This window comes from Schistocerca gregaria, chromosome 1, assembly GCF_023897955.1.
Source record: "Schistocerca gregaria isolate iqSchGreg1 chromosome 1, iqSchGreg1.2, whole genome shotgun sequence".
Classification (NCBI taxonomy): Eukaryota; Metazoa; Arthropoda; class Insecta; order Orthoptera; family Acrididae; genus Schistocerca; species Schistocerca gregaria.
In genome coordinates, this window is record NC_064920.1 from 992708199 (window position 1) to 992732514 (window position 24316).

General features: G+C 39.2%; 1 protein-coding gene across 1 annotated transcript; it reads right to left on the bottom strand.

Annotated features, from left to right (window-relative positions):
- Positions 1-1388: 1388 nt before the first annotated feature.
- On the bottom strand, positions 1389-21220 carry LOC126284226 (mucin-2-like). Its single transcript, XM_049983039.1, has 2 exons — positions 20600-21220; positions 1389-1610 (listed from the first exon to the last, which is right to left on the bottom strand). Exons 1-2 carry the CDS (start codon positions 21218-21220, stop codon positions 1389-1391), a joined length of 843 nt encoding a protein of 280 aa, XP_049838996.1.
- Between the last annotated feature and the right edge of the window lie 3096 nt (positions 21221-24316).

A 24316-nucleotide genomic window follows, 5' to 3' on the forward strand; every position in this document is an offset into this window, starting at 1 on the left:
ATAACGAGAGAAGAGGAAGAAGAAGAAGAGACCAGGAGTGTAGCCTTTCTACCGTATGTAGGGCCTATATCTGCTAAGATCACTAGGATTCGGATAAAACACAAGATCGGAAGTGTATTCTCCCCGCCTCAGAAGACCAGGGAGCTCCTTGGAACAGCCAAAGATGATCTGGGGTCAAGGAAACCTGGTATCTACCATATACCTTGTGAATGTTGTATGTCTTACATCGGTCAAACCACCAGAACAGTTGAAATAATATGTAAATAACACCAAAGACATACCAGGTTATGACTGGCCACTAATTCGGCAGTAGCAGAATATTGCCTGGAACTTGAACACGCTGTGCATTATGATGAAACCTGGATCCTAGCTCAGATCCCCAGATTTCGAGATAGTGTGATTACTGAATCTATCGAACCAAGATGACAGAGAACCTGATCAACTGGCTGGCAGGATACCTGATCAATATGGAATGAAACCCGGCTATAGAATTACTAAAGAAACAATGGGAAAAAGTTCATTTCTCCAGTGCAAAACCTCAAACAACAAGGGGTGTAATTAACGTAATCGAATGTCCTATGGAGCACCAGTCAGCAACTGCCTCTTGGGGCAACTACTGTAGCATTCATGGACACGAGAGGGACCAAGATCAACCACCCGAAACCTCAGGCACCAACATCCTAGGAGCAGACACAGTACAGAACTCCAGACGGCGGCCACCGCTACGAGAGATTGCTTCGGCGTGTACGGACAGAATATGCAATACCCACAGCAGCCTGATTCGGCGGACAACGAACCTTATAGGGGCGTGCCGAACCCACGAAGCCAGGAAAATGACAGGGGCACAACAGATAGCTTGAACAGCCGCCAACAGCATAAGAATCGTCTGCAGAGCATCGATATCGCTGAGAATCTTGTGTGGAACGCCTTGGCACAGCCGCCATCGGTGAAAACAGCGGAAACGGGCGCAGATGGGAGTTTTTTTTTCTTTTTTGGAAGAGGTGGAGCCTCTGTCATGGCAAACACAGAAGGTATACTTCCATCTCTACATAAGGATTAGTTTTCACTAAAGTGAGGTCTCTAATACGCGCTCATCTAGAGATAGATTGGGCCGGAAATTGAACGAAGGGTAGCGGTTTGAAGGGCAGCGAGGAAAAAATAAGATAAGTGCCAAGAGAACAAAGCCTCGCGATAGTTGAGTCAGGTAGTAAGAGCAGTAGTGGATATCCTGCCGAATGCGACTGCGAAGGAAGACAGAACCCCTAGTGATAAATAGCACCGCCAGAAACGGCCGAAGCGTGCGCGGACGGTGTAGGGAACACCAGACGCCGTCCAGGCATAAATATGCGATACGGTCAGCTTGTCGAAAGTGAAACTCGCATAGGTATTCAGAATACAGATATCAGCCAGAATCCCAGCACAACCAATGTTGGTGTGCAGACGGGGATCGGCGGGGTTATCTGAAAAAGTGGAGGTAGTCGTTCCAGGGCGAAGTCTGAAATGAGAACGCCCAGCGGCTGCAATAGTCGCTCACGGGTGCTGACGGAAGAGAGAGCACTTTCCACAGCTGCCGCAAAGACATTAGTGTGCTGTCCAAGATTCTCAGCAATCTGAGTTTAAAAACACTGAAAACTCTTCTCCAGAAAGTCAGTCCAGTATAGAGACCAATTCCAGCAACAGAGATGAGCTCAAGGCACAGATCCTGTCGGTTCTAGGTGCTTCAGTCCGGAATCGCGTGACTGCTACAGTCGCAGGTTCGACTCCTGCCTCGGGCATGGATGTGTGTGATGTCCTTAGGTTAGTTAGGTTTAAGTAGTTCTAAGTTCTAGGGGACTGATGACCTCAGAAGTTAAGTCCTATAGTGTTCAGAGCCATTTGAACCATTTAGAACAGAACTTTTGAGTGAAGCAGCTCATACTGAAACTCCCACAGATAATTGTGGCTGCAATGAAGCTGGCTCTAGAGGGCATACCCGCGGGAAAACCACAAAACTAACATGGAAAATACACTGATGCGTGGTTAAACATGTGTGTTTGGAATGCCAATGGAATTCGTACAAAGAACAGCAAATTTCGTCAGTTCCTATGAGAAGAAGGAATATATATCTGCTTGATGAGTGAAACAGAAAAATGGTTCAAATGGCTCTGAGCAGTATGGGCTTAACATCTGAGGTCATCAGTCCCCTATAACTTAGAACGACTTAAACATAACTAACCTAAGTACATCACACACATCCATGCCCGAGGTACGATTCGAACCTGCGACCGTAGCGGTCGCGCCATTCCAGAATGAAGCGCCTAGAACCGCTCGGCCACCAATGGCCGGCAGCGAAACACACCGCAAGCCCAGAGAACACGTGCGAGCCGCTAACTACCGCTGCTACCGCATTGATCGCGAAACGGCGGTAGGCGGCACGGCCGTCTACGTCAAAACAAAACTCAGACACCATCTAGTTCAGCATCCTGAGCTCGAAGTTACTGAAGCAACAGGTGTCTCAGTCAGCAACGATTATAGCAGAATATCGCCTACCTAGAGGAATATTAATACCACGAGTTGTCGATCAGCTCCTCTCTATGCGTGGCAGAATATTCATAGGCAGTGATCTGAGTGCGGAACATGCCAAGTGGAAATCGCATATTACCAATCTCAGGGGACGTCACTTCTTGCGCGGAGCTGAGGCACACGATGCGATAATAGGGGGCCTTACGACCCAACTATTTACCCACACCGTGGCCATCTGGATGTCCTAGACGTTGCCATCTTAAAAAGCGATATACATCCTCTATGTTGCACTTTCGTTGGATCAAGTGCCAGTTATCTTTGACCTTGACCTGCACAGAAATTCCCCTGTGAAGACCGACGACAGTTAAGGAACGTCGACTGGCATCACTTTAAAGTGCACTGGAAGATATCCTTCCTGTCAACCCTAACCCTGATGAAGCCAGTTTGGATGAGGCGCTCACAGAACTCCCGCATCTCACGCCGCAAACTGTTGATGCAGCCACTCCTCCGCGACCTCAACAACAGCGAGATTTGTCCCGACAGCTTCCGCCAAACGTCTTGGAACTGATCACGGAGAAAAACCGTATATTTCGTGAATGGCAGTTGACATTGCAACCTCGACGAAATGATGATTAAACGCCTTCGCCATGAAATAAATGTTGTAGATCAGCACCGAAATCGGGACTGAGAGGGAAAAATAGCCACCTTCTAATTGATGTTAACAGGGCATGGCGCACACCAAACAGTTCCTGCAAAAGAAACATCTGTATAAGTACATGGTGAAAAACCCCAGGATGATCCAAAGTTAATATTTATTAAAAAAAAAAATAAAAATGAAATATCGATCGAATGGAAGCACTAACAGAGATTTTAATTATGAATGCGCGTTAGACAAAAGAAAACATTTTTCATACTGCTTTTTGTTTAGACAGACACACTTACAGACTCTCTCTATGTAGAAGGACGATGAGGATGTGCGATTTTAGATATGAAGAATTATGATCTCGAAGTATCGTGTGTGTGTGAATAATGTGATGTTAAAACACAGTATCAAGCATGTTATTTATTGAAGTAAAGAGGAACTCTATAGAAAGAGGATTTTCGTGATTACGACAGGCGCCAGTGTTCCTGAAGTTGGCCGCCTGCACCTTTATCTAAAAAGTAAGCGAAGCCTGATCGCCAAGGGAAATTAAGAAAAACACAGACATTTTAACAACGCAACCAAATTCAATTACTATTTTTTCATATTACAACTGTGGACTTTTGTACCATGACTTCAGGCACCAGTAGTGAGTAGTGTTTGTTAACTATTGCTATAGTAAGAAATTTCTGTGACATTGTTATGTATTATAAAAACTAATTGCTTGTATTTTCTGTTTGCGTGAACCACAATGGGGATCAAGTAACGCAAAAAGGCAAAATTGAAGAGAAAATTTTTGAAAGAAATAACAACTGGACTGAGGTCACGTAAAATTTCCCCTAGTAAGCTGTTTTGTCCAATGCAGCAAAGGTAGGACGGCTACACAAGTTGGTTAGGCTTGGTAGCGCCTCTTTTGATGTAGATAGGAACCTTGTCCTCATTATTCCCTTTATTGAATTTTACTGGCAAAAAATTTAGAGGTATTTTACAGTGTGATATGCATTTTCAGTAAAACATAAAGAAATCTGACACATTAGTTTGTAAATTATAATAGATGAAAAACAGGCTTTGACATTACGTAAATTACATGTATCAAGTGTAATAATTAACGTATGAAATGATAACATTGTTGCGAGGATTTTAGTTTTTGCATATTCATATAAGATGGCCGAAAGATATATGCCCATTGTTGAAAGCGATAGCGAAAACGCTATCAGCCAAGATGGTGTAGAATTGCGAGATCGAACAATTGAAGTTCGGGGATCATGCATGCCTACTGCAGAAGGTTTAAGTAGATCAGAGATGAGTGTCACAGGTGTGACAATTGATAGCGACGCTCCACGACAGAATAAGCTTGACTACAAAATGTTTACAATTGATCAGTCAGTATCGCAGATCTCCCAGAGCGACATACCGCTCATGAATGAAACGTCGGAGAGCGATCCAAATATGAATCTTGACAACACGTTACAGACACCACTTGGTCACAACACAAAGATTAACTTGGGAAGCACAGCGGGCAGCAACTACGGTAGGAAAACTGACTCACTGCTTTGGCAGTTATTATATAACATAAACACCAATCTCAGTGATATGAAACAAGATATGAATACGAAAACTGATAATTTGACACAAGATATGAACATGGTGAAACAGCAACAAAACACTGTCACACAAAAAAATGATACAAGAACAAAAACAAGTATTCAAGGATTTGCAAGACATGGTCTCAGAGAAATTCGATGACTTAGACAAAAATTTTCGCACTGAAATTGACGAAAAATTGAATGATATAAAAACAGAAGTAAAGCATTAAGCACTTTCTTAAGTTAACAGTAACATTACAGAGGTAAAACAGATGGTAGATTCTTTTAATGACCATCACGATCGAGTAGAACAACAGATAAAGAAAACCACAGATGCAAACACAAATACTGAATCCACACGAAACCAGCTGGTTTCAACAGTAAAAATGGTAACCACTGTCGTTAACAGACTAAACAGAGACTATGAAGGTGTACCTCTAGCTGTAGAAGACCTTACGTTAAGGGTAGCAGCATTAGAAGTTGACTCAGCATGTGTTAAGAAGGACAGAGAGAAGATTAATGAAAATCTGAGTGATATCATTTGTCAACACGAAGCAGGTACGTTAGATACGGGTACTACCATTGCAGAGAAGTTAGTAACCGACTGCAAGTTATACACAGATGTAGTAGAAAAGGCTATTCAGAAAAACGAAAATGAAATCAACACAAGGTAAACATTATCCTACAAGCTGCAGGATAAAGGATCCGCAATTTTTTTAGAAGAAATCAGATCTCGAAATATGCATGTAAATAATACACAGGCTACAATGAATAAACCACAACCTGTTGGTATCTATTCACGAATTGTCACGAGTCCCACAGCAGTTACCAGTGATAGTTGTAGATTGCTAAATGTAAACTTACCGACAACTCCAGTACCTGAACAATTACCAGTCGGAATTACAGGTGACTACAATAACAACATAAGTACGATCGAAAATGCCATGTGTCTGTCAACTATTTTGCAAACGAAGGTTTGCTGAGACATCAACAATTTCCTACATTCACTACCGAAGGTAACAGAATGAATCCCATAGCATGAGGGGTTGTTTGGGGGTAAACCTTTTTTATTTTTCGACATAGTCTCCTTTTAGACTTATACACATCGTCCAACGCTGTTCTAATCTGTTGATCCCTTCCGAATAATAGGAATTGTCCAGGTCTGCAAAATAGCTATTAGTTGTTGTAATCACCTCCTCGTTTGAATAAAATCTTTGTCCCGCAAGCCATTTCTTCGAATTGGGGAACAAATAGTAGTCAGAGGGACCCAAGTCTGGAGAATAGGAGGGATGTAAAACGAGTTGGAATCCCATTTCCAATAATTTTGTGACCACAACTGCAGAGGTGTGGGCTTGTGACTGCTATAATGGAAAAGGACTTTTTTGTGGTCCAATCGCCGGCGTTTCTCTTGCAGCTCGGTTTTCAAACGGTCCAATAACGATGAATAATATGCACCTGTATTAGTTTTACTCTCTTTCAGATAGTCGATGAGGATTATCCCTTGCGAATCCCAAAAGACAGTCGGCAAAACCTTTCCGGCCGAAGGAATGGTCTTCGCCCTTTTTGGTGCAGATTCTTCCTCGGTAACCAATTGTTAAGATTCTTCTTTGGTCTCAGGAATATAGTAATGTATACATGTTTCATCCACAGTGACGAAACGCCGCTTAAAGTCCTGCAGATTCTCCCTGTACAGCTGCAAACCATCCTTGCAACACTTCACACGATTCCGCTTTTGGTCAAGCGGAACCCATCTTGTGAATAGCTTTCTCATGTCCAAATCTCTATGCACCTTAACTCATCTGTCATCCATCACCATATCATGGATTTTATCAATGATTTCTGAAGACATAACCTCCACAGGGGGTCCACAATGTTCAGCATCACATGTGCTCATATGGCCACCCCAAAAATTTTGAAACCACTTATAAACTGTTATAATCGAAGGTGCAGAGTCACCGTAATGTTTATCAAGCTTCTCTTTAGTCTCCTGAGGTGTTTTACCTTTCATAAAGTAATGTTTAATCACCACACGAAACTCGTTTTCGTCCATTTTTTGACAATCACTCGACTTTCTTGATTCACACGAATGCCAAACACAAAGAAATAGAGCAATATGGCTGAAACTTGATGTGCGTTCTTTCCAAAGATGCTACTAAATAAACATGACTTAGATACGCTACGGCGGTGACATCTCTCGGACTTTGCACGGAGTTTTCAAACTCCCCTTTAATGCTTTTCGCCATGTATTTCCACGCAGCTTTTCCTCGACAAATACTGGCTTGAGGTATTGCAAGAAAGACTCAGATGCGAGGTTTTCAGCCCTGCACCATTCAATGGCAAATTCGGTAGTCTATGTGGATACTTCGAAAAAGACCTGAGCAAGACATGCAACTGGACGAACCCAATATCACAGGTAGACGAGTACAAAATTTTGAAAAGTCGTTTACTATCGCATATTAGTGAAAAAATAGTCACAACCCCAGAGCATAACAATGAATATTTTTTGTCATTACTTGATTCTATGGACTTAATCTATGAGGAAAGACCTGTACCCAACAGAGCAACAGAAAATCAGGCACAACAACAACATAAACATGTAAATCAGTCAGCAAAACGTGATTTATACACACAGAAAAGTTGGTAAGCACAACAGCAAAATTTCATACCCAGAATTAACGAGTAAGGTAAAGGGAACGGAAAAAACAAACGATTTAAAAGAAATTTTCAAAACAACAGGAGTGATCTGAACACACGAGTGAATTAGAATTCACAATACCCTATACCGAACATGAATAGTAACAGTCAGCTGCAGCAGTGGCCGACGCGCGGCAACAATGCCATGCTTTACGGTGTGCCGCAGCCGACCTTTGGGCACCATAATAACTGCACATCAGCTAACGACACAAATTGGCGAAGTACACACACATTGCAACTACTGAAATTCCTCCAGGTAATGAACTAAGTCACACTACGCCATCAGAAAACACCAACTGGTAGTAGTTAAGCCCCAGGCTATTGACCTCTCAGGGAGTGGTGGCAAGGCAGAACTACAAACATGTTTATAAGGTTTGACAAGCGAGGTGACATCAAGTATGATTTATATCAGCATGATTTAGATATAGTAGATAAAGTCAAGGAAGAACAAGTACAAGCAACCATTAAGGTGAATATATTTAACATTGACACACAGTTAATTTTAGACACAGGCCTAATAACAAACATATTGTCATATGCATTTTTTTGTGAATTGAAGAAGAGAGGCAAGTACCCAACATTTCCTGTACAAAATTATAACGTGCAAACTGCAGTAGAGGCAGTAAGACTAAATTGGTTAAATATCAGGCACTTATTCCATTACAAATTGAACATATTACACTGAAGTGCAACTTTCTTATAATTGACAAACTTACACTTAACTGTCTTATATACAAAACATGGACTGGCATAGTTAATGGTAAATGCCACTTTTATGTAAAGGACCAGATTCTTTCTATTGATTTAATCAAAACCCCTGATGAAAGTAACAAAAACAAACCAGAGTCAAATGTAATAGTACAATGTTCCTTTCCAGCTGTATATTCCACAAACAAATTTGATACTGTACAAGATGCAAACACTGAAGTTAGTTACGAAATGGTAGAGCAGAAACTAAGTGAATCACAGGTACTAAATGATATCCAACGACAAGAACTTTTTAACTTGTTATTTAAGTATGCCAATGTTTTCAGTAATGTGCCAGGACTAATCAAAGATTATGAATAGAAATTTGAAGTCTGTCCACATAAGACATTTTGTGTCATGTCATATCCTATTCAATGGGCAAAACGAGGGGCGGGAAGAGAAGAGTTCAATATTGTGATTAAATGGGGAATTATACAACCTACTTTTTCACTCTATTGTAGTCCAATATTACCAGTAAGCAAATCAGGTGGTTCTGTAAGGTTAGTTCTCGATGCAAGAGGTATCAAGAAGCTTATAGTACCAATAAGCATAAGGACAGACAATCTGGACGAACAGCTTCTAAAGCTTAAAAATACAAAATATTTCATTATACTCGATCTCAAAATGTCCTACTGGCAAATAAAACTTCATGAAGAAAGTTAATACACAGCATTTGTTTGTGGTAACAGAAATTATGAATTCTGTGTTTTATCTTTTGTACTGAACATTAGCACAGGAGTGTTTATATCTGCATTGGACAAGGTTTTCGGACCAGAATTGCTTAGGAAAGTCACTGTTTATGTAGATGACATGCTAATAGTTACACCCACTTGGTTAGAACATATCAGGCTCACTGAACAGGTGCTTCAATGATTTGCAGATTACGGAGTAACATCTAATTTAAAAAAAGTCTAGTTTTGGTAAGAGGCAAGTCAAATTTTTGAAACATGTAGTGTCGGAACAAGGTATATTACTTGATCCGAAAAAAACTTGAAGCCATACCAAATAGTCCAGCTCCAAGGAATAAAAAAGAACTAAAAGCGTTTTAGGACTAGCTTGATTTTTTCGTAAATTCGTACCACAACTGATGAACAGCGATGCATTGAACAACTTGTCACAAAAAGATAGGCTTTGGTTATGGGATGATAAGTGGCAAGAGGCCTTAAGTAACATTAAGCAGGCATTAGTCAACGCATTTCCAAGGCGTTTGCTCTATGCACAGATGTCGCATCTCAAGGGCTAGGGGCATGCTTGTTCCAAATGCGAGAGGAAGAAGGTAAGAAAATACCCAAAGTCATCAGTTTTTCTAGTCGCACATTATCAGAAGCAGAAAAATCTGACTCTGTGTTAGAATTTGAAAGTTTAGCAGTAATATGGACATTTAAAAAGTTTGAAAATTTTTTGTGGGACAAGAATACCAAAGTTTACTTTGACCATCAGTAACTGTCATTTATTTTAACATTTATACTATTGCACTGTAGATTAGCTCGGTGGTGTCTATATTTACAAGAATTCAATTTCGAAACTATTTATATCCAAGGAAGTCAGAACTTTATTGCAGAGGTCTTATCTGGGCTACCACAAGGCTCAGAGAAATGTGGTGACTTAACAGAGCAAGATGCAGAACTCAGAACGTTATTAATGCAAGGTACAACACAACAGTCTGAAGTTTTGTAAGCAGATGAAAATTATGCAACAGTAAGACCGCACAGGGAGAAAAGTCATGCAAAACCTTAAGCAAGATGAAGCTGGAAAGGTAAGTAAATGGTACAAGGGAGTTTTGTTTCATAGGAAACGAAAAATCTGATCAATGCTGTGTGTATTCCTGAGGATTATATCGAGGAATTTATAAGACCCACAAATGAGGTATGAGGACATTATGGAGTAGGTAAATTTACTGAAAAAATTGCAACACTTTCTTCTCCAATTTTGAGAAGGCTAGTCCTACAGGTATTAAGAAAGTGTGCAATATGTCAAAAGTCAAAACAGTCCAACGTGTCAAAATATATTGAACTACACCCAATATTCATAAAAAGCCCTCTACATATAGTATCCCCGGACAGAACTGGTCCATATCCAAGAAGTAAAAGAGGAGTAAAATATGTAGTAGCTCTGTGCAATATTTTTTTCAAAACGTATCAAAATGTAATTTGAGAAGAGTACATAAACTAAAGGTACTACTAACTGATAATGCTTCATATATCGTTGGGTAAAAGTGGAAAAACTGATGACCTCACAGGGCATAAAGCACATATTAGTAAGCCCTTTTCACCCAAACGTAAGCCCAGTTGAACAAGTCTTTAAAGAATTTAACCAATTTATTAGGACATATGCCCCCCACATACATACCTGATGGGTAGAATACGTAACTCCTGTCAATAACTGTCCACATGCTTCAAAAGGTTTCACACCTAATGAACTGATGTTCCAGACAAAATAAATGAATGAGTGGGAGTCTCCGATACCAGAGGTACCCACTACAGAAATGACAGTACAAGACAAAATCAGACAAGCCATGCTTACACTAGAAAACAGGGCCGAGTATAGAAATAAATTTTATAACAAAAACCTGAAATATGCTAGACAATTTTTAAGGGTAAAGAGTCCTGTTACACACACATCCTAAATCGACAAAAATTGGCAAACTAAATAAGAAGTGGTATTACTCTATTTAGGACAACATGTAATTTCCAAAATACCATACACTGGGACGTACAGATTAGCCTATGAGAAACAGTAAGAGACAAGGGACTCCACCCTCACAAAGATATAAAAGCCTATATAGAATTACGAAGCTTGGTAACATTTTTTTTATCATAAGAAAATTGTACATAGCGTACATAATTCTAAGTAAAATTTTTCTTCTGGATTGTATTTTAAGATAAAGTAATATGTATAGGCATAAGTAATTCTTTTAATTTGTACACTTAGGCATAAAAATTAACAGCAATGAGAAGTAATACATCACTTTATGCGTAGCTTATGACTCAGCTATCCACGGACGTCAGATGCAGGAGAGAAGACACTGACTTGTACACATGTGCGACAGACTGGCGTGAGGCGTAACCTAAATAGGAATGCAATATGTGCCTAACTTAAATACAAAGTAAACGGAAATACTGCGCAAATACATCTACTAATTAAGAAATAATGAATCTATTGATATATGCACACTGAGATTTAATTAAATACTACGCTATATATAACATATTTACAACCAAATGTTGGCTATATGAAAAACTATACGAGACGTGTAAGCTAACGGCTAATGCAAAATAACGTGAGAAATGTCAGAAAATTTTCTTTGCAGGGTAAATGATCATAAAGGGTAACAGAATAAACAAATATCTATGAATTTAAACAAGAAACAGAAATATCTGCAGACATATGCAGTGACCAAATGTATCAACAGCCACCGAACTACATAATGCAATTATTTTTAAGTTAATTTTAAGTTTTTCTTTCAGTGATCAGTGCATCGTCACAGTGCAGAAGAAGAGAATTACGTTGAGAGTAGCAGATACCATATGAAGAAACGGGCCACACATCAAGCAAACAATTTAATTATAAGGATAATTATACAAAGGCCATAAGGCAAATGAAAAATGAAATATGCATCTTTGCAGTGTGTCTCTGCGACAATTATCAATATCTATTCACTGCAGAGTACACATAAACATTTAAGCATGAGATTTTATAAAAACTAGTTAATTTTTAATCGTGTCACATGAATGCTTGAACAATGACATTTCCAGGTATCTGTGAAAGATAAGTGTACAATGGTTAAAACGACATGTTTCACACTAAGCAACTCGTGAATTGAAGTAAACAGCACTAGCACATGAAGAAACAGCATGACATTTCGGCAATGATTAGTCGGTACACATTTTTTCAATGAACAGAAGTTCCTTGGCAACTAGTCCATGATTGTACGAGTAACAGTTCCTCATAAATCCTTGAACCTGTGGATGAGTATTTCCCCTTTTCCCTCCCAAACAAAGGAGCTGGCGCCAGGCCTAGTTAGGGCGGCAATATGCAAAGTGTTAGTCCGATTTCGAATGGTTTTCTCCCTCCTTTACCTAAGAAAGAAATGAACTCTCATAAGCGATAAAAGCCTATTTATAAGCTGAAACAAAAATGTATTATATGCTTTTTTGTGTCATAAAAATGTGATGTGTAATTATTATGTATATGTGATTTGAACTAAGATAAACTGAAGGTAACAAACAAATTGTAGTAGCAGAACCCAGTTAATGAAAATTTTATGACGTTTTTAAACTTAAGAAATTTATGTTCATAGTATAAGCGATGGATGGAATGTCAGCCATTGGTATAAGCTATCATATTATGTCTATTGTTGTAACACAATACTTGTATGAATTTTCATTGGAAACCAAAATCTATACGAACAAATGAACTATAAAGACAAGCAATTTATGCAATGGTTTGGACGGCTATATGTGTCTTTCAACAAGTGGACGGTCAAGTGGGGTGACATGAACATGCATGTCCAACGAGATAATTTCTGAGTATCGTGGCTTACAACACTTGATACATTGACAAGTGAACTATAGTTATTCAAGTCGGTACTTACCTCATCGACGGATGCTGTTGGTCAGGGTTGTCTACGGTGAAAATGTGAGTACGATGGGCAATAAGGACGCCTGGGCAGTAAAAATGGAGATCTTCTGCCACAGTGTTGGATTTTGAACAATAAGCACAAACCCACAGCCCCCGGAATGAAGACAAATGCCAAAGCAATTCTTTGGTACGTAGCACTCTGGTGACAGTGTGACACTCCGTGCGAAATCAACACCTAAAAAGCGAGTGCACGCACATTGGACGGTAGCATCTAACATGTTGACCGTTGGGAACTGGTTTTTGCCGCAAGGTAGCCAGTGCGCCAGTACGAAACCTAGCAGCGAGAATAGCGAGAATGAAGCAAACTGGACATTGTTGCCAGCGCGCTAAATTTTAATATGTAAATGACTCTAATGTTATGTATATAATCTTTTAAGTTCTTGTAGAACTTTAACATACATAGATTAAACCTACATATCCATTCCATTAAGTAAAAAAGAAGCCTACAGTAAAGGGCATCGACCATATCGGCAAACGTAAATGCAAAAAAAAAAAAAAATGAACACTACACGTCTCCATACATTGTAAACTATCTCCATATGCGTAGTGTGCATGTATACAATTTAGAACATCTCATCAATCTCATCAACACAGTGCCAAGAGAAGAAGGTAAAGGAACACCTATCATTTTGAGACTGAATTCTATGTGTATAATAATGTACAGTGTGGGGGCAATTTTATAAGTACATGATGAAAGACCCCCAGGAATCCACAAAGTGAATATTTATTTAAGAACAAAACAAAAATGAAACACCAATTGAACAGAAGCATTAGCAAAGATGCTAATTATGAATGCACGGGAAGGCGCACACAAACAAAAACATTTTTTCATTCAACTTTTTGTACAGTTTTTTGTTTAGACAGGCACTATTACAGACTCTCTTGTATGTAGAAGGACGATGAGGATGTACGATTTTAGATATGAAGTATTGCGATATTGATTTATCATATGTGTGCGTGAATAATATGATATTAAAAACAGTATCAAGAAGTGAAGTGAAGAGGAAAACAATAGGAAGAGAATTTTCGTGATTACGACAAGCGTCGGTATTCCCGGAGTCCGCCGCCTGCACCTTCAACTAAAAAGTAAGCAAAGCCCGATCTCCAAGAAAAGTTAAGAGAAGCGCAGATGTTTTAACAATGAAATCATATTCAATTATATTTTTTTCATATTACACATCGTATGCCAACTCTTCAAGTTGGGAGTGAAATTTCGAAGCAGAAGCCAAGCCAAATGCGTTGGGGGACGCGTTCGCGGCGAATTTCACGCTTACCGACGACGTAGCTGATGACAACCATGTACGATTAGTGGAAGAGCGTTTGTCAGTTTTCCTGGTAAATCGGGACAAGGACGACATCATTGACACATTAACTGAGGAAGAAGTGCAGGTAGAGCTTTTCCACCTCAACCCCTATAAAGCAGGCAGTGTCTGTCAGATCAAAAACACCATTCTCCTCCAAATGCCGCAAGGTGCAGTTCATATTCTGATCGGTAACTTTAATAACATCTTACGAACTGGCAGCTTCCCCTCTGCATGGAAACACACAGCGGTTGTTGTCGTTCCGAAATCTGGTAAGGATACAAGACCTGCACACAATTACATACCGATAAGCCTGCTGCCAGGCCTTTCCAAGGGTTTGGAAAGGGCTTACGCCAAACGACTGTGCAGACATGTAAAGGATGAGCGCCTCCTTCCGGATGAGCAGTTCGGTTTCCGGACGGGGCACTCAAGCTAACAGCAGTTCCTTAGGCTGGCTGAGTAGGCAATGGGAGCGCTAGACCATAGAGAGTACCTTGGCGCGGTAGTCCTCGATGTGTCCAAGGCATTCGACAGTGTGTGGCATGTCCAAGCTTCTTGCACTGGGGGTACAAGTGTCACACATTCGCCTGCTCAAATCCTACCTAAACGATCGCACTTTCCACGTTCAAGCGGACCGTTTCAGATCCAAAGCAAGACAAATCCGGGTGGGAATGCCACAGGGGTCTGTTTTTGGTCCATTGCTGTACACTCTATATATGTCTGACATGTCAAAAACTCCCAGAGTCGAGCTTGTGCTTTCTGCAGACGACACTGCACTCTTTGCGTCCAGTCTCAGCATGCAGATAATGAGGTGTCGTCTGCAAGAAACGTGCGACTCAAGATGAATGTGGCTAAAAGCCAATCCCTGGTCATCATCAGGACAAAGCGTCCTGCAGATTTAGTACCGCTTCGTGTCATGGGAGCTTCCATCCCACGATCAAGAACCGAGAAATGCCTTGGCATGGCCCTATATTGTCATATGACTTGGGGACCTCAAGTCCATGAAGTAAGAGGAAAAGCGCTGGGGCGCCTAAGCATACTTTAACCAGTCTTAAACCTAACAAAGACGCTATCCACCCAGTGTGGGTTAACACTACATCTGACACTTATTAGGGCCAATATCGAGTATGCTTCTGTGGTATAGGGCAATGCTGCCAACATCCACATTGAAAAACTATAGAAACTGCTCTGCACCTACCCAGACGCTTCCTCATTAGGCAGCTTCACGAGTAGGCTGGCGTTCTAATGTTAAAGGACCACATCAAACAGATCACCTGTCAATTCTATTAGCAGCGATCCGAAAACTCATTAATAGCTAATACGGGCAGCTAGCTACAATGGCGCTCGACCTCAAGGTGGCCAGGCCTATTGCATGAATAAAGCGCGCAATAACAGAAATAAGTTAACAAGTTAAAACAAGAATGACACCTGGAGCAGACACACCAAAAAGAAAAGAATTAAAAATCCAAAAGGATAGAGCAGATAAGTAGGCAAGGAACTACAAGTGCCAGAACTACAAAAGAAACGAAATCAAGAGATCTCCTAAAGTCAAGTGAGTGAGTGAGTAACTTGTCGACCAGTCACAGGAAACGCCTGATGAAGACACCGAGTTACAACGTTGAAATACTGTGTTAGAAAACCTAGGTCATCGGCAGTACACCCGATTCCACGAGATGACACCGAATCATGGGGGAAAGTCTAAGAAATTACAAGTAAATAATTAACTGGGGCCAGCACAGGGTAGCCTTGCGATCTAGGGCGCCTTGCCACAGTTCGCGCGGCTTCCCCCTTCGGGGGTTCGAGCCCTCCCTTGGGCATGGGTGTGTCATTAGTTTAAGTTAGTTTAAGTTATATTAAATGTGTAAGCCTACGGAACTCAGCAGTTTGGTCCCATAGAACTTAACACAAATTGTTAGTTAACTGAGTCATGAGACAACAGAACCCAATGTTAAAATTGAAAAATCAAATGAAACGCTGAGTACTACTAACAAAACAGATGAAACTAAAAGTGGGTTATCACGTAACAGTTTGGTAGTGGCAACGTAGCATACAGTGTGCATGGAAGAAACGAACTAAAAATGAAATTAAGAATAACTACATTCAGCTTAGAGAATGAAGTTGGAAATCCATGGATTTAAAATTACTGACTATCAGGATAGAAATAGTCAAATGGTCAGCTGGAATCTAGTTTAGAATTCAGGTAAAGTATCACAGTAATGTTGATACCATTGATGTACCTAAGACTGATGACGGTGTAATTAATTTATCTAATGCTGGTCTAGAAGTCGATGTTTTGAGTGAAGTGGATCATACTGACGAGGAGATGTGTGTGTGTGTGTGTGTGTGTGTGTGTGTGTGTGTGTGTGTGTGTGTGTGTTTGTGAGTGTGTGTGTGTGTGTGTGTGTGTGTGTGTGTGCAGCACACACTCTTTGGTGTAAAAAAACGAATTTTTGTCAGAAAAAAGAGTAGTATCTGGGATTTCAAGAGCAGACAAATTTATAACATCATCTACAGAGATCTATTCAAAAAAATTTATTCACAGCCTAAAATCAAAAGCGAAGTAGGAACTAATCTATCCTAAATAAAAATATAAAAAGAAATAATCTGTTGCTAGCAGCCATAAAAACACCCTGAAGTCAACTTGTAACAGGTGCCAAAATGTCAGAGAAATTATCATGTTGATGATGTAGTCACATAGCACATAGAATTTTATCGATACGATATTGCAGTGCCTGTGTTATTCTGAATTAATGCATGTTCGAAAGTACAGGCATTGCAGAGACCATTGCCATTACGATATAGATGAAGTGTATTCACAGTTTCATAATGGCTGTAGTCGCTTCAGCACCTGGATTGTAATTCGGAGTAATACAGGCCGACATCAGGCAAGCAACTTTCAAGTAGAATGTCTCCTCTTTACGTGAATATCAATAATGGATGAACGAGGACAGATTGTAGATTTGGCTGCTGCTAAACTATTGATATATTGATATCTTTTCCAAAGAGTATCAGTATAATTAGCTATATTTTCTTCCCGATATATCGATATAGAGATGGCAATATCGAGTGCCGATATTTTTATATTATATTACGTATCTTCCGCAATTTCCTGTAAATATTTGAAATTGTAGTAGAACATAATTTTACTTTTACTGTGTTGATTGATTGATTTATTCAGCAGCCATTTGATGTAATACATTTGATACATGTTGTATCTTTACATATAGGCATTGTCATGTTTACATTGAAGTTGAGAATACATTACAATTTCACATAAACATCTTCAAATTGATACTATTATAAAAAGTGATAATGATACATGTTAAAATCCCATAGGTTAATAATCATAATAGTCTACAATTATACAAGTTTATAATCATACATTATTTATTCATACTTTTGCTGTAGTCGAAATATCCCTTTATTGAATGAAAAGGGTTTACTTATACAGCTTCAAATTAACAATATTATAAAAAGATAATAATAACACATGTTAAAATCACCTAAGTTAGTAAGCATGATAGTCTACAATTATACAAGTTTATTATCATACCTTATTTATTCATACTTTTGCTCTAATCAAAGTATTCCTGTATAGTATAGAATGGGTTTTCTGTCAGTATTGGTTTAATACCTTTTTTAATTCATTTATGCTCTCTGCTTTTGTGATGACATTTGGTAGACAGTTATAGAGGCGCATTCCTATGTATGTAGTCCCTTTCTCATATCGGCTGGTCCGATGCTGAATTGCCCTTAGTTTCCAGCAATTCCGGGTTTCATATTGGTGTACCTGTTCGTTCGTTTGGTAGAGATTAATGTGTTTTTTAGTGAGTATTAGAATTCTGTAGATGTAGACATTTACTACCGTTAGGATATTTAGTTCTTTAAATTTTGGCTTGCAAGTGGCTCGCCACTTTTGTCTTGTCATTATGCGGATTGCCTTTTTTTTTATAATAAGGATCTTTTTCATATTTGATGCACTCCCCCAAAGCTCAATTCCATAGGACATAATGAAATAGAATTGTGCAAAGTAATATTTTATCAGAGTTTCCATATTAACAATTTCACTTAGCTTCCTAATTGCAAAACAAACCGAGTTTAGCTTATGACATACAGCATTGATGTGCTCTGACCAAGACAGTTTGTCATCTATGTAGAGACCTAAAAATTTCGCACTTGTTACTTGTTCAAGACTGTTGTCATTGATTTTTAATCCTATCAAATTTTGTTTGGGTTTGTTATTTTTGAAACAGATAAAATTAGTTTTCTTGTAATTTGGTACTAATCTGTTGTTGCAGAACCAAGTATCAAGATAACAAAGAATCCCTTCAGTGTTTAGAGCACATTCTTCTAAGTTTGCACCCTTTATCACAATATTGGTATCATCAGCATAGAGGATGGCCTTATTTTGGATGTCACTGGGGAGATCATTTACATAAATCAAAAAGAGTAGTGGCCCAAGCACGCTTCCTTGTGGTACACCATGTGTAATTTTCTGTGTGTCAGAGTAAAATGTATTTCCTTTTTCATCAGATTTTTCCACTTTCTGATATCTATTTGTCAAATATGAACTCAATAAGTCAAGTGCCATGCCTCTGATCCCATAGAATTCTAATTTCTGCAGAAGCAATTCATGATTTAGTAGGTCAAATGCTTTGGATAGGTCACAGAATATCCCTATTGTAGTTTCTTCCCTGTCAAAAGCATCTAGCACATAGTCAATAAGTTCCTTTGTAGCAGTAGTGGTGGACTTGTTTTTCTGGTAACCGTGTTGACTTCTGCATAATATTTTGTATGTTGTGAAGAACTTCATCAACCTGTTGTGCAGAATACGTTCAAAAATTTTTGCTATTATTGGTAAAATACTCACAGGCCTGTAGTTTTCTGGTTCTTTCGCATCACCCTTTTTATATAGCGGTATTAATCTTGCTATTTTCAGGCTTTCTGGAAACACCCCCTCTGCCATTGATTCGTTGAATAATTTAGCAAGTGGCTTAGCTATAAAGGTAGAAGACAGTTTCACCAGCTTATTTGAGATCCCGTAAACATCCTGTGTCTTAGTGTTTTTCAGGTTGTTTATGACTCTAATTACTTCTGTTTCACTCGTAGGAAACAGGTAGATTGAATTACTTAATGATTGATTATTCAGCTTTAACCCATTTAAAGCATTATTTGCTGAAGTTCTGATATTGTCTGTCATATGCTTGCAGATATTTACAAAGTAGTTATTAAAGACATTTGCTATGGCATCTGGGCTTTTTATTAAGGTGTTATTCCATCTAATTTCTTTGGGACAGTCCTTTTTATTCCTTCTATGACCTGTTTCTTCATTTAAGATTTGCCATGCTGTCCTAGCCTTATTTTCTGAAAGGCTGATGGCCTTCTCAATAGCCTTTTTCTTGGCACATTTTATGACTTTTTGATATATTTTTTTGTACCTATCATAATACATCTTAAGATTTGAACCCTCTGTTTTGTTCTTAACTAATCCATGCAGCTCTTTGAGCCTATTACTGGATACCATAATGCCCCTGCTTATCCAGTTATTTTGTTTTGTTTTACTAAAGACACATTTTTTTTGTAGGGGAAAGCCTCGTTGATGTATTCACAGTACTTTGTTATAAAAATACTAGCATTGTTTTCATTGCTTTTATCTAGTAGTTCAGTCCAACCTTCCTTAGCCAAATTGGTGGTAAACTTATTTATGTTTTCTTTGTGTATTGGCTGGTACTTAATATTATACTTTCTGTCCTTTAGGTTTTGATTTATGGTAATTATTTGTTCAGTATGGTCAGATAAATTGTTTTCAGCAATGTTTACAGTATAATTCTCTGATTGAATATTTGTGACAATGTAGTCAATTGAAGTGGCACTGTTAGCAGAGACTCTAGTCGGATCTTTGATTGTGTTGTGCATGTTGAAAGATGTGAATATTGATTGGAGTTCTTGTTTATGTTTAGAATCCTTGAGGTAATCAATGTTGAAGTCCCCGCAAAGTATTAGTTTGCATTTAGACTTAATAACCTTGCTTAATACTTTATCTAAGCTATTGAAAAATGTGATTAATTTACTGTCAGGTGATCTATAAACATTAATGATTACATATCGTAGATCAGAAAGCACAATTTCAATGGCAGAGCATTCAAATTCTTTTTCAATACTTAACTTACATAAATCTGCTCTACTTTTTACCACATCCAGTAGCCCATTTTGCACATAAATGCAGCTATCTCCATTTTTATGGGTTGTCCTACTGAAATATGAAGCTACTGTATAGTTTTCTAGATTGAAAAGAGGTATTTCCTGTTCCTTGAGCCAGTGTTCGGTAACATATATGATAGATGGGTTGTTCACAGTTCTTAATAATGCCTCTACATTTAACAGTTTATTTCTAAGTGACTGAATATTTTGATGTGTGATGATTAATTTTACGGAAGGACTGATTTTGCCATGCTTGTCCATAAAAAATCATTGCTTCGGTTACTCACTTTCCTCCTCCTGCTGGACTCACATGTTGCAGATGACACTTTCTTGCCAGCTGGTGTTGTCGAGTCCACAGTTGCTGTTGTTTTAGTTGAGGGGGGTGGTGGTGGTGGCATTGCTTGTAGTATCAAGGATTCCACTTCTGTCAGTACTAGAGGTGATGAAGGATCTGCCTGATGACTGGTTGCTGTTGCTGTTAGTTTTGTCCCTGATGCTGGTTCTACTGCTGCTACTTCTGCTTCTTTTGTTGATTCATCTGTTGGTGATGATGCTGCTGATGATTCTGCTTTTGTTGTTAGTGCAGCTACTGAAGATTCTTCTCTTGTTATTGGTGCAGCTGCTGGTGGTTCTGCAGTTGTTTTCGGTACTGCTGTTGTTATTGATTGAGCAGTTAGTGCTGTTTCCACTATTGCTCCTTTTGTTGATTCAACTGTTGGTGATGGTGCTGCTGATGATTCTGCTGTTGTTGTTAGTGCAGCTACTGAAGATTCTTCTCTTGTTATTGGTGCAGCTGCTGGTAGTTCTGCAGTTGTTTTTGGTACGACTGTTGTTATTGATTGAGCAGTTAGTGCTGTTTCCACTCTTGCATCAATTAGTTTCTCCTCTCCTTCATTTTGACATGGCATTAGGATTAGTTTATGGCTATTTGACTGCCTTGAGTATTTTATTGCTTCCAGTAATTCTTTGCACATCACTGTTTTCCCAAAGTTGTTTCTGTGCAGACCTTGCTTTGTGAAATGGCTTCTAACTGAAACTGTGGCCTCAACATATGTTACGTTATTGAAGCTACTACAGATTTTTTTGATTTTTCTGTTTGTGCTAATTATCTCTTGGTTTACGCACGAAAACTCCAGCAAATCGTGCCTGTGTGGGATGTTTAGCACAAACACTCTAGAGTGTGGTACTTTTTCCAAGGTTTCTTTCAGCGCTCTAGTCGCCCTGCTGCTCTCATTCTTGTATACATCGTTTCCTCCGCCGATTATGACACATATCGAGCCTTTTTTAACTATGGTCTCACAATCTTTCAATACTTCACGCAAAGGGGCGTCAGGCTTCGTTGTTCCTGTTACTTTGTAATTTGATTGGTTGTATGCCATAATACTAGCTAATTCATTCAAGATGGCCGCTGAGTGAGATCACAGGTATTTTCTTCGTCCGCTAAAATAATTTATTTAAGAGGAAATAGTGCCAAGTTTAAATATTCTTTGTTTTTATTACTTGCTGTAGTGTCCGTTCTTGTTACACAACTGAATATTAGCGTCCAAGCAGAGCTTGTTCTTGAAAAAACTTGTTCTTTAGCTGAGGTCCCGATAATCGCGACATAACCCGTAATTTTGCGTGACATAAACACAACAAATTCTATTCAAGTTTTCTTGATAGTGCAAAAATCGTTTAAAAAAGACAGCTACTAGTTTCATCAGTGTCTATTGTCGCAATAAAAGTGTAATTAAACATTTCTAAATCGTATTTAACTAACACATTTCGTATTGTTTACTAGTTAGGTAGACGCGATCTAGGTCTAAATTTTCCGAGTTATAAACGTTTAAAAACCTGACCAAACACGCCTGATAACTTAAATTCTCTAAAAGCAAAGTAATTACAAATTCATTCTTCTGTTTTTGCATCTCTAAATCAGTAGAAAAACAACAACCACCGCACATAAGATCTTTGTGTCGTTTTTTTTGCTTGCAGACATACAATCTCGCGACCTTGACAAATTTAAAACATTCTTTAAACTTAACTATTCTTTCGAAACTGACCATGAGTGAGAAATGTGGGAGCTGTTATAGGGTAGTGAGTAGAGGGATTTGTTGCCAATCTTGTAGGAAATATTTTCACTGGGGGGGATGCAGTGGGGAGAATGTTGGGAGAACAGAAGAGGCTCTCTCCTGGAACTGCAGAGTATGCAGTAGGAACATTTTGATTGGGGAGCAGGAAAGGAAAATCTGTGCCCTTCAGGCACAGTTGGAGGAAGCAAGGAAGGAACTGATAAGGATCAAGGGAAATAGGGGGGAGGAGGGTGGTTGGGAACTGGCAGCTGGTAGGAGGATAGGAAGAAAGAGAACGCGATCTGATAGTTTTATCATCAACACCAAAAACAGGTATCTGCCACTGCCAGAGTTAAGTGGAGAAGAGCCTCAGGTAGAACGAGGAGCAGGAAATGTGCAGCACACTTCAACCGAGGCCAAGAAGCCTAGGAATGTACAAAGTGTTAGGAAGAAGAAAGTGCTGCTGCTAGGTAGTAGCCATGGGCGAGGTGTAGGCCCTCAGTTACAGGAAAGTTTAGGGGCAGCGTACCAGGCCACCAGTATCTTCAAACCAAATGCAGGGCTAAGTCATGTGATAGAGGACCTAGGGTCTTTATGTAAGGATTTTACAAAAGAGGACCATGTAGTGATAGTGGGTGGGGCGGGAAACAGTTTGGACAGGGATGGGGCATATGAAATAGGTGGTGACCTGGACAAGATAGCTTCCCTGACTCATGGCACCAATGTACACTTTGTTGAGCTGTTCCGGCGTCATGATCAGCCACGCCTTGATGGAGCTGTGAGGCGAATCAATGTGGGGCTGGGGATGGCTCTGAGGACGGCCAACTTTGCTCATGTTTCTCTGGTGCCCGTCGGGACTATCAACAGATGGGGTTTCACTAGGCGTGGCCTACACCTAAACAGGACTGGGAAGGGAAGATTGGTACAGCTGATTCATGAAAGTATAGGGGGTGGATCTCGGGCCACACATGGTCAAATACCTGTTGTCATAGGTAGGAAAAGTAGGTCTTTTTTAGGATAAATCCAGACAACAGGTTCCCCTACCTAAAGAGTATCTCTAGCAGTTCAAAAAATACTGAAACAATCACTCACAAGACAGATTATAACACTTCAAAAAACACACATACCAGATGTCACAAAGAAAAACAAACCATCGGAAAGAGTAACATGGGGCATTTCACAGACTTAACAATCCTCCATCAAAACATGCAATCAATAAAAAATAAAATACAAGCATTAGAAGTTGAGCTCCAATCTTTGAACTGCACAGTAGTTTGTATTACTGAGCACTGGTGTAGAGACACAGAAATCCAACATGTAGTATTATCATTGTATGAAAGGGCAAACTCTTACTGCAGAACTACTTCAAGGGGTGGAGGATCATGCATTTATATCAGAAAAGGAACACAGTTCAAATCTAGACATGACCTCAATACAGTAAGTGAAGACAAACACATTGAAATATCAGCTATTGAATTATCAGGGCTCGATATCACCAAGAAATTAATCATTTTGTGTGTGTATAGATCTCCCAGTGGTAGTGTGGACACTTTTTTCAATAAATTAACAGAAGTTCTAGATAAAGTCTCAAGTACAAAGGTCAACATAATTCTGTGTGGGGACATAAACATCAACACTAATATCATAAATGAATCCAGCAGCACCTTCATAAATATCCTTCAAAGTTTTGGCATGTCCCTATTGGTCAATAGTGCAACAAGGGTTACTACAATGACTGCATCAGTAATTGACCATGTGGCCACAAATATAGACAGGGAAAAATGTGATGTAGCTGTAAAAGATCTCGGGCTATCAGACCATCTCTGTCAAATAACAACAGTAAAATCAGGCATCGAATCATTCCCTAAACTACAAGCCTATAAACGACATCTATCAGAAATCAAAATAAAAGATTTTTCAAAAGAACTAGAAAAACAAAGCTGGGATGAAGTG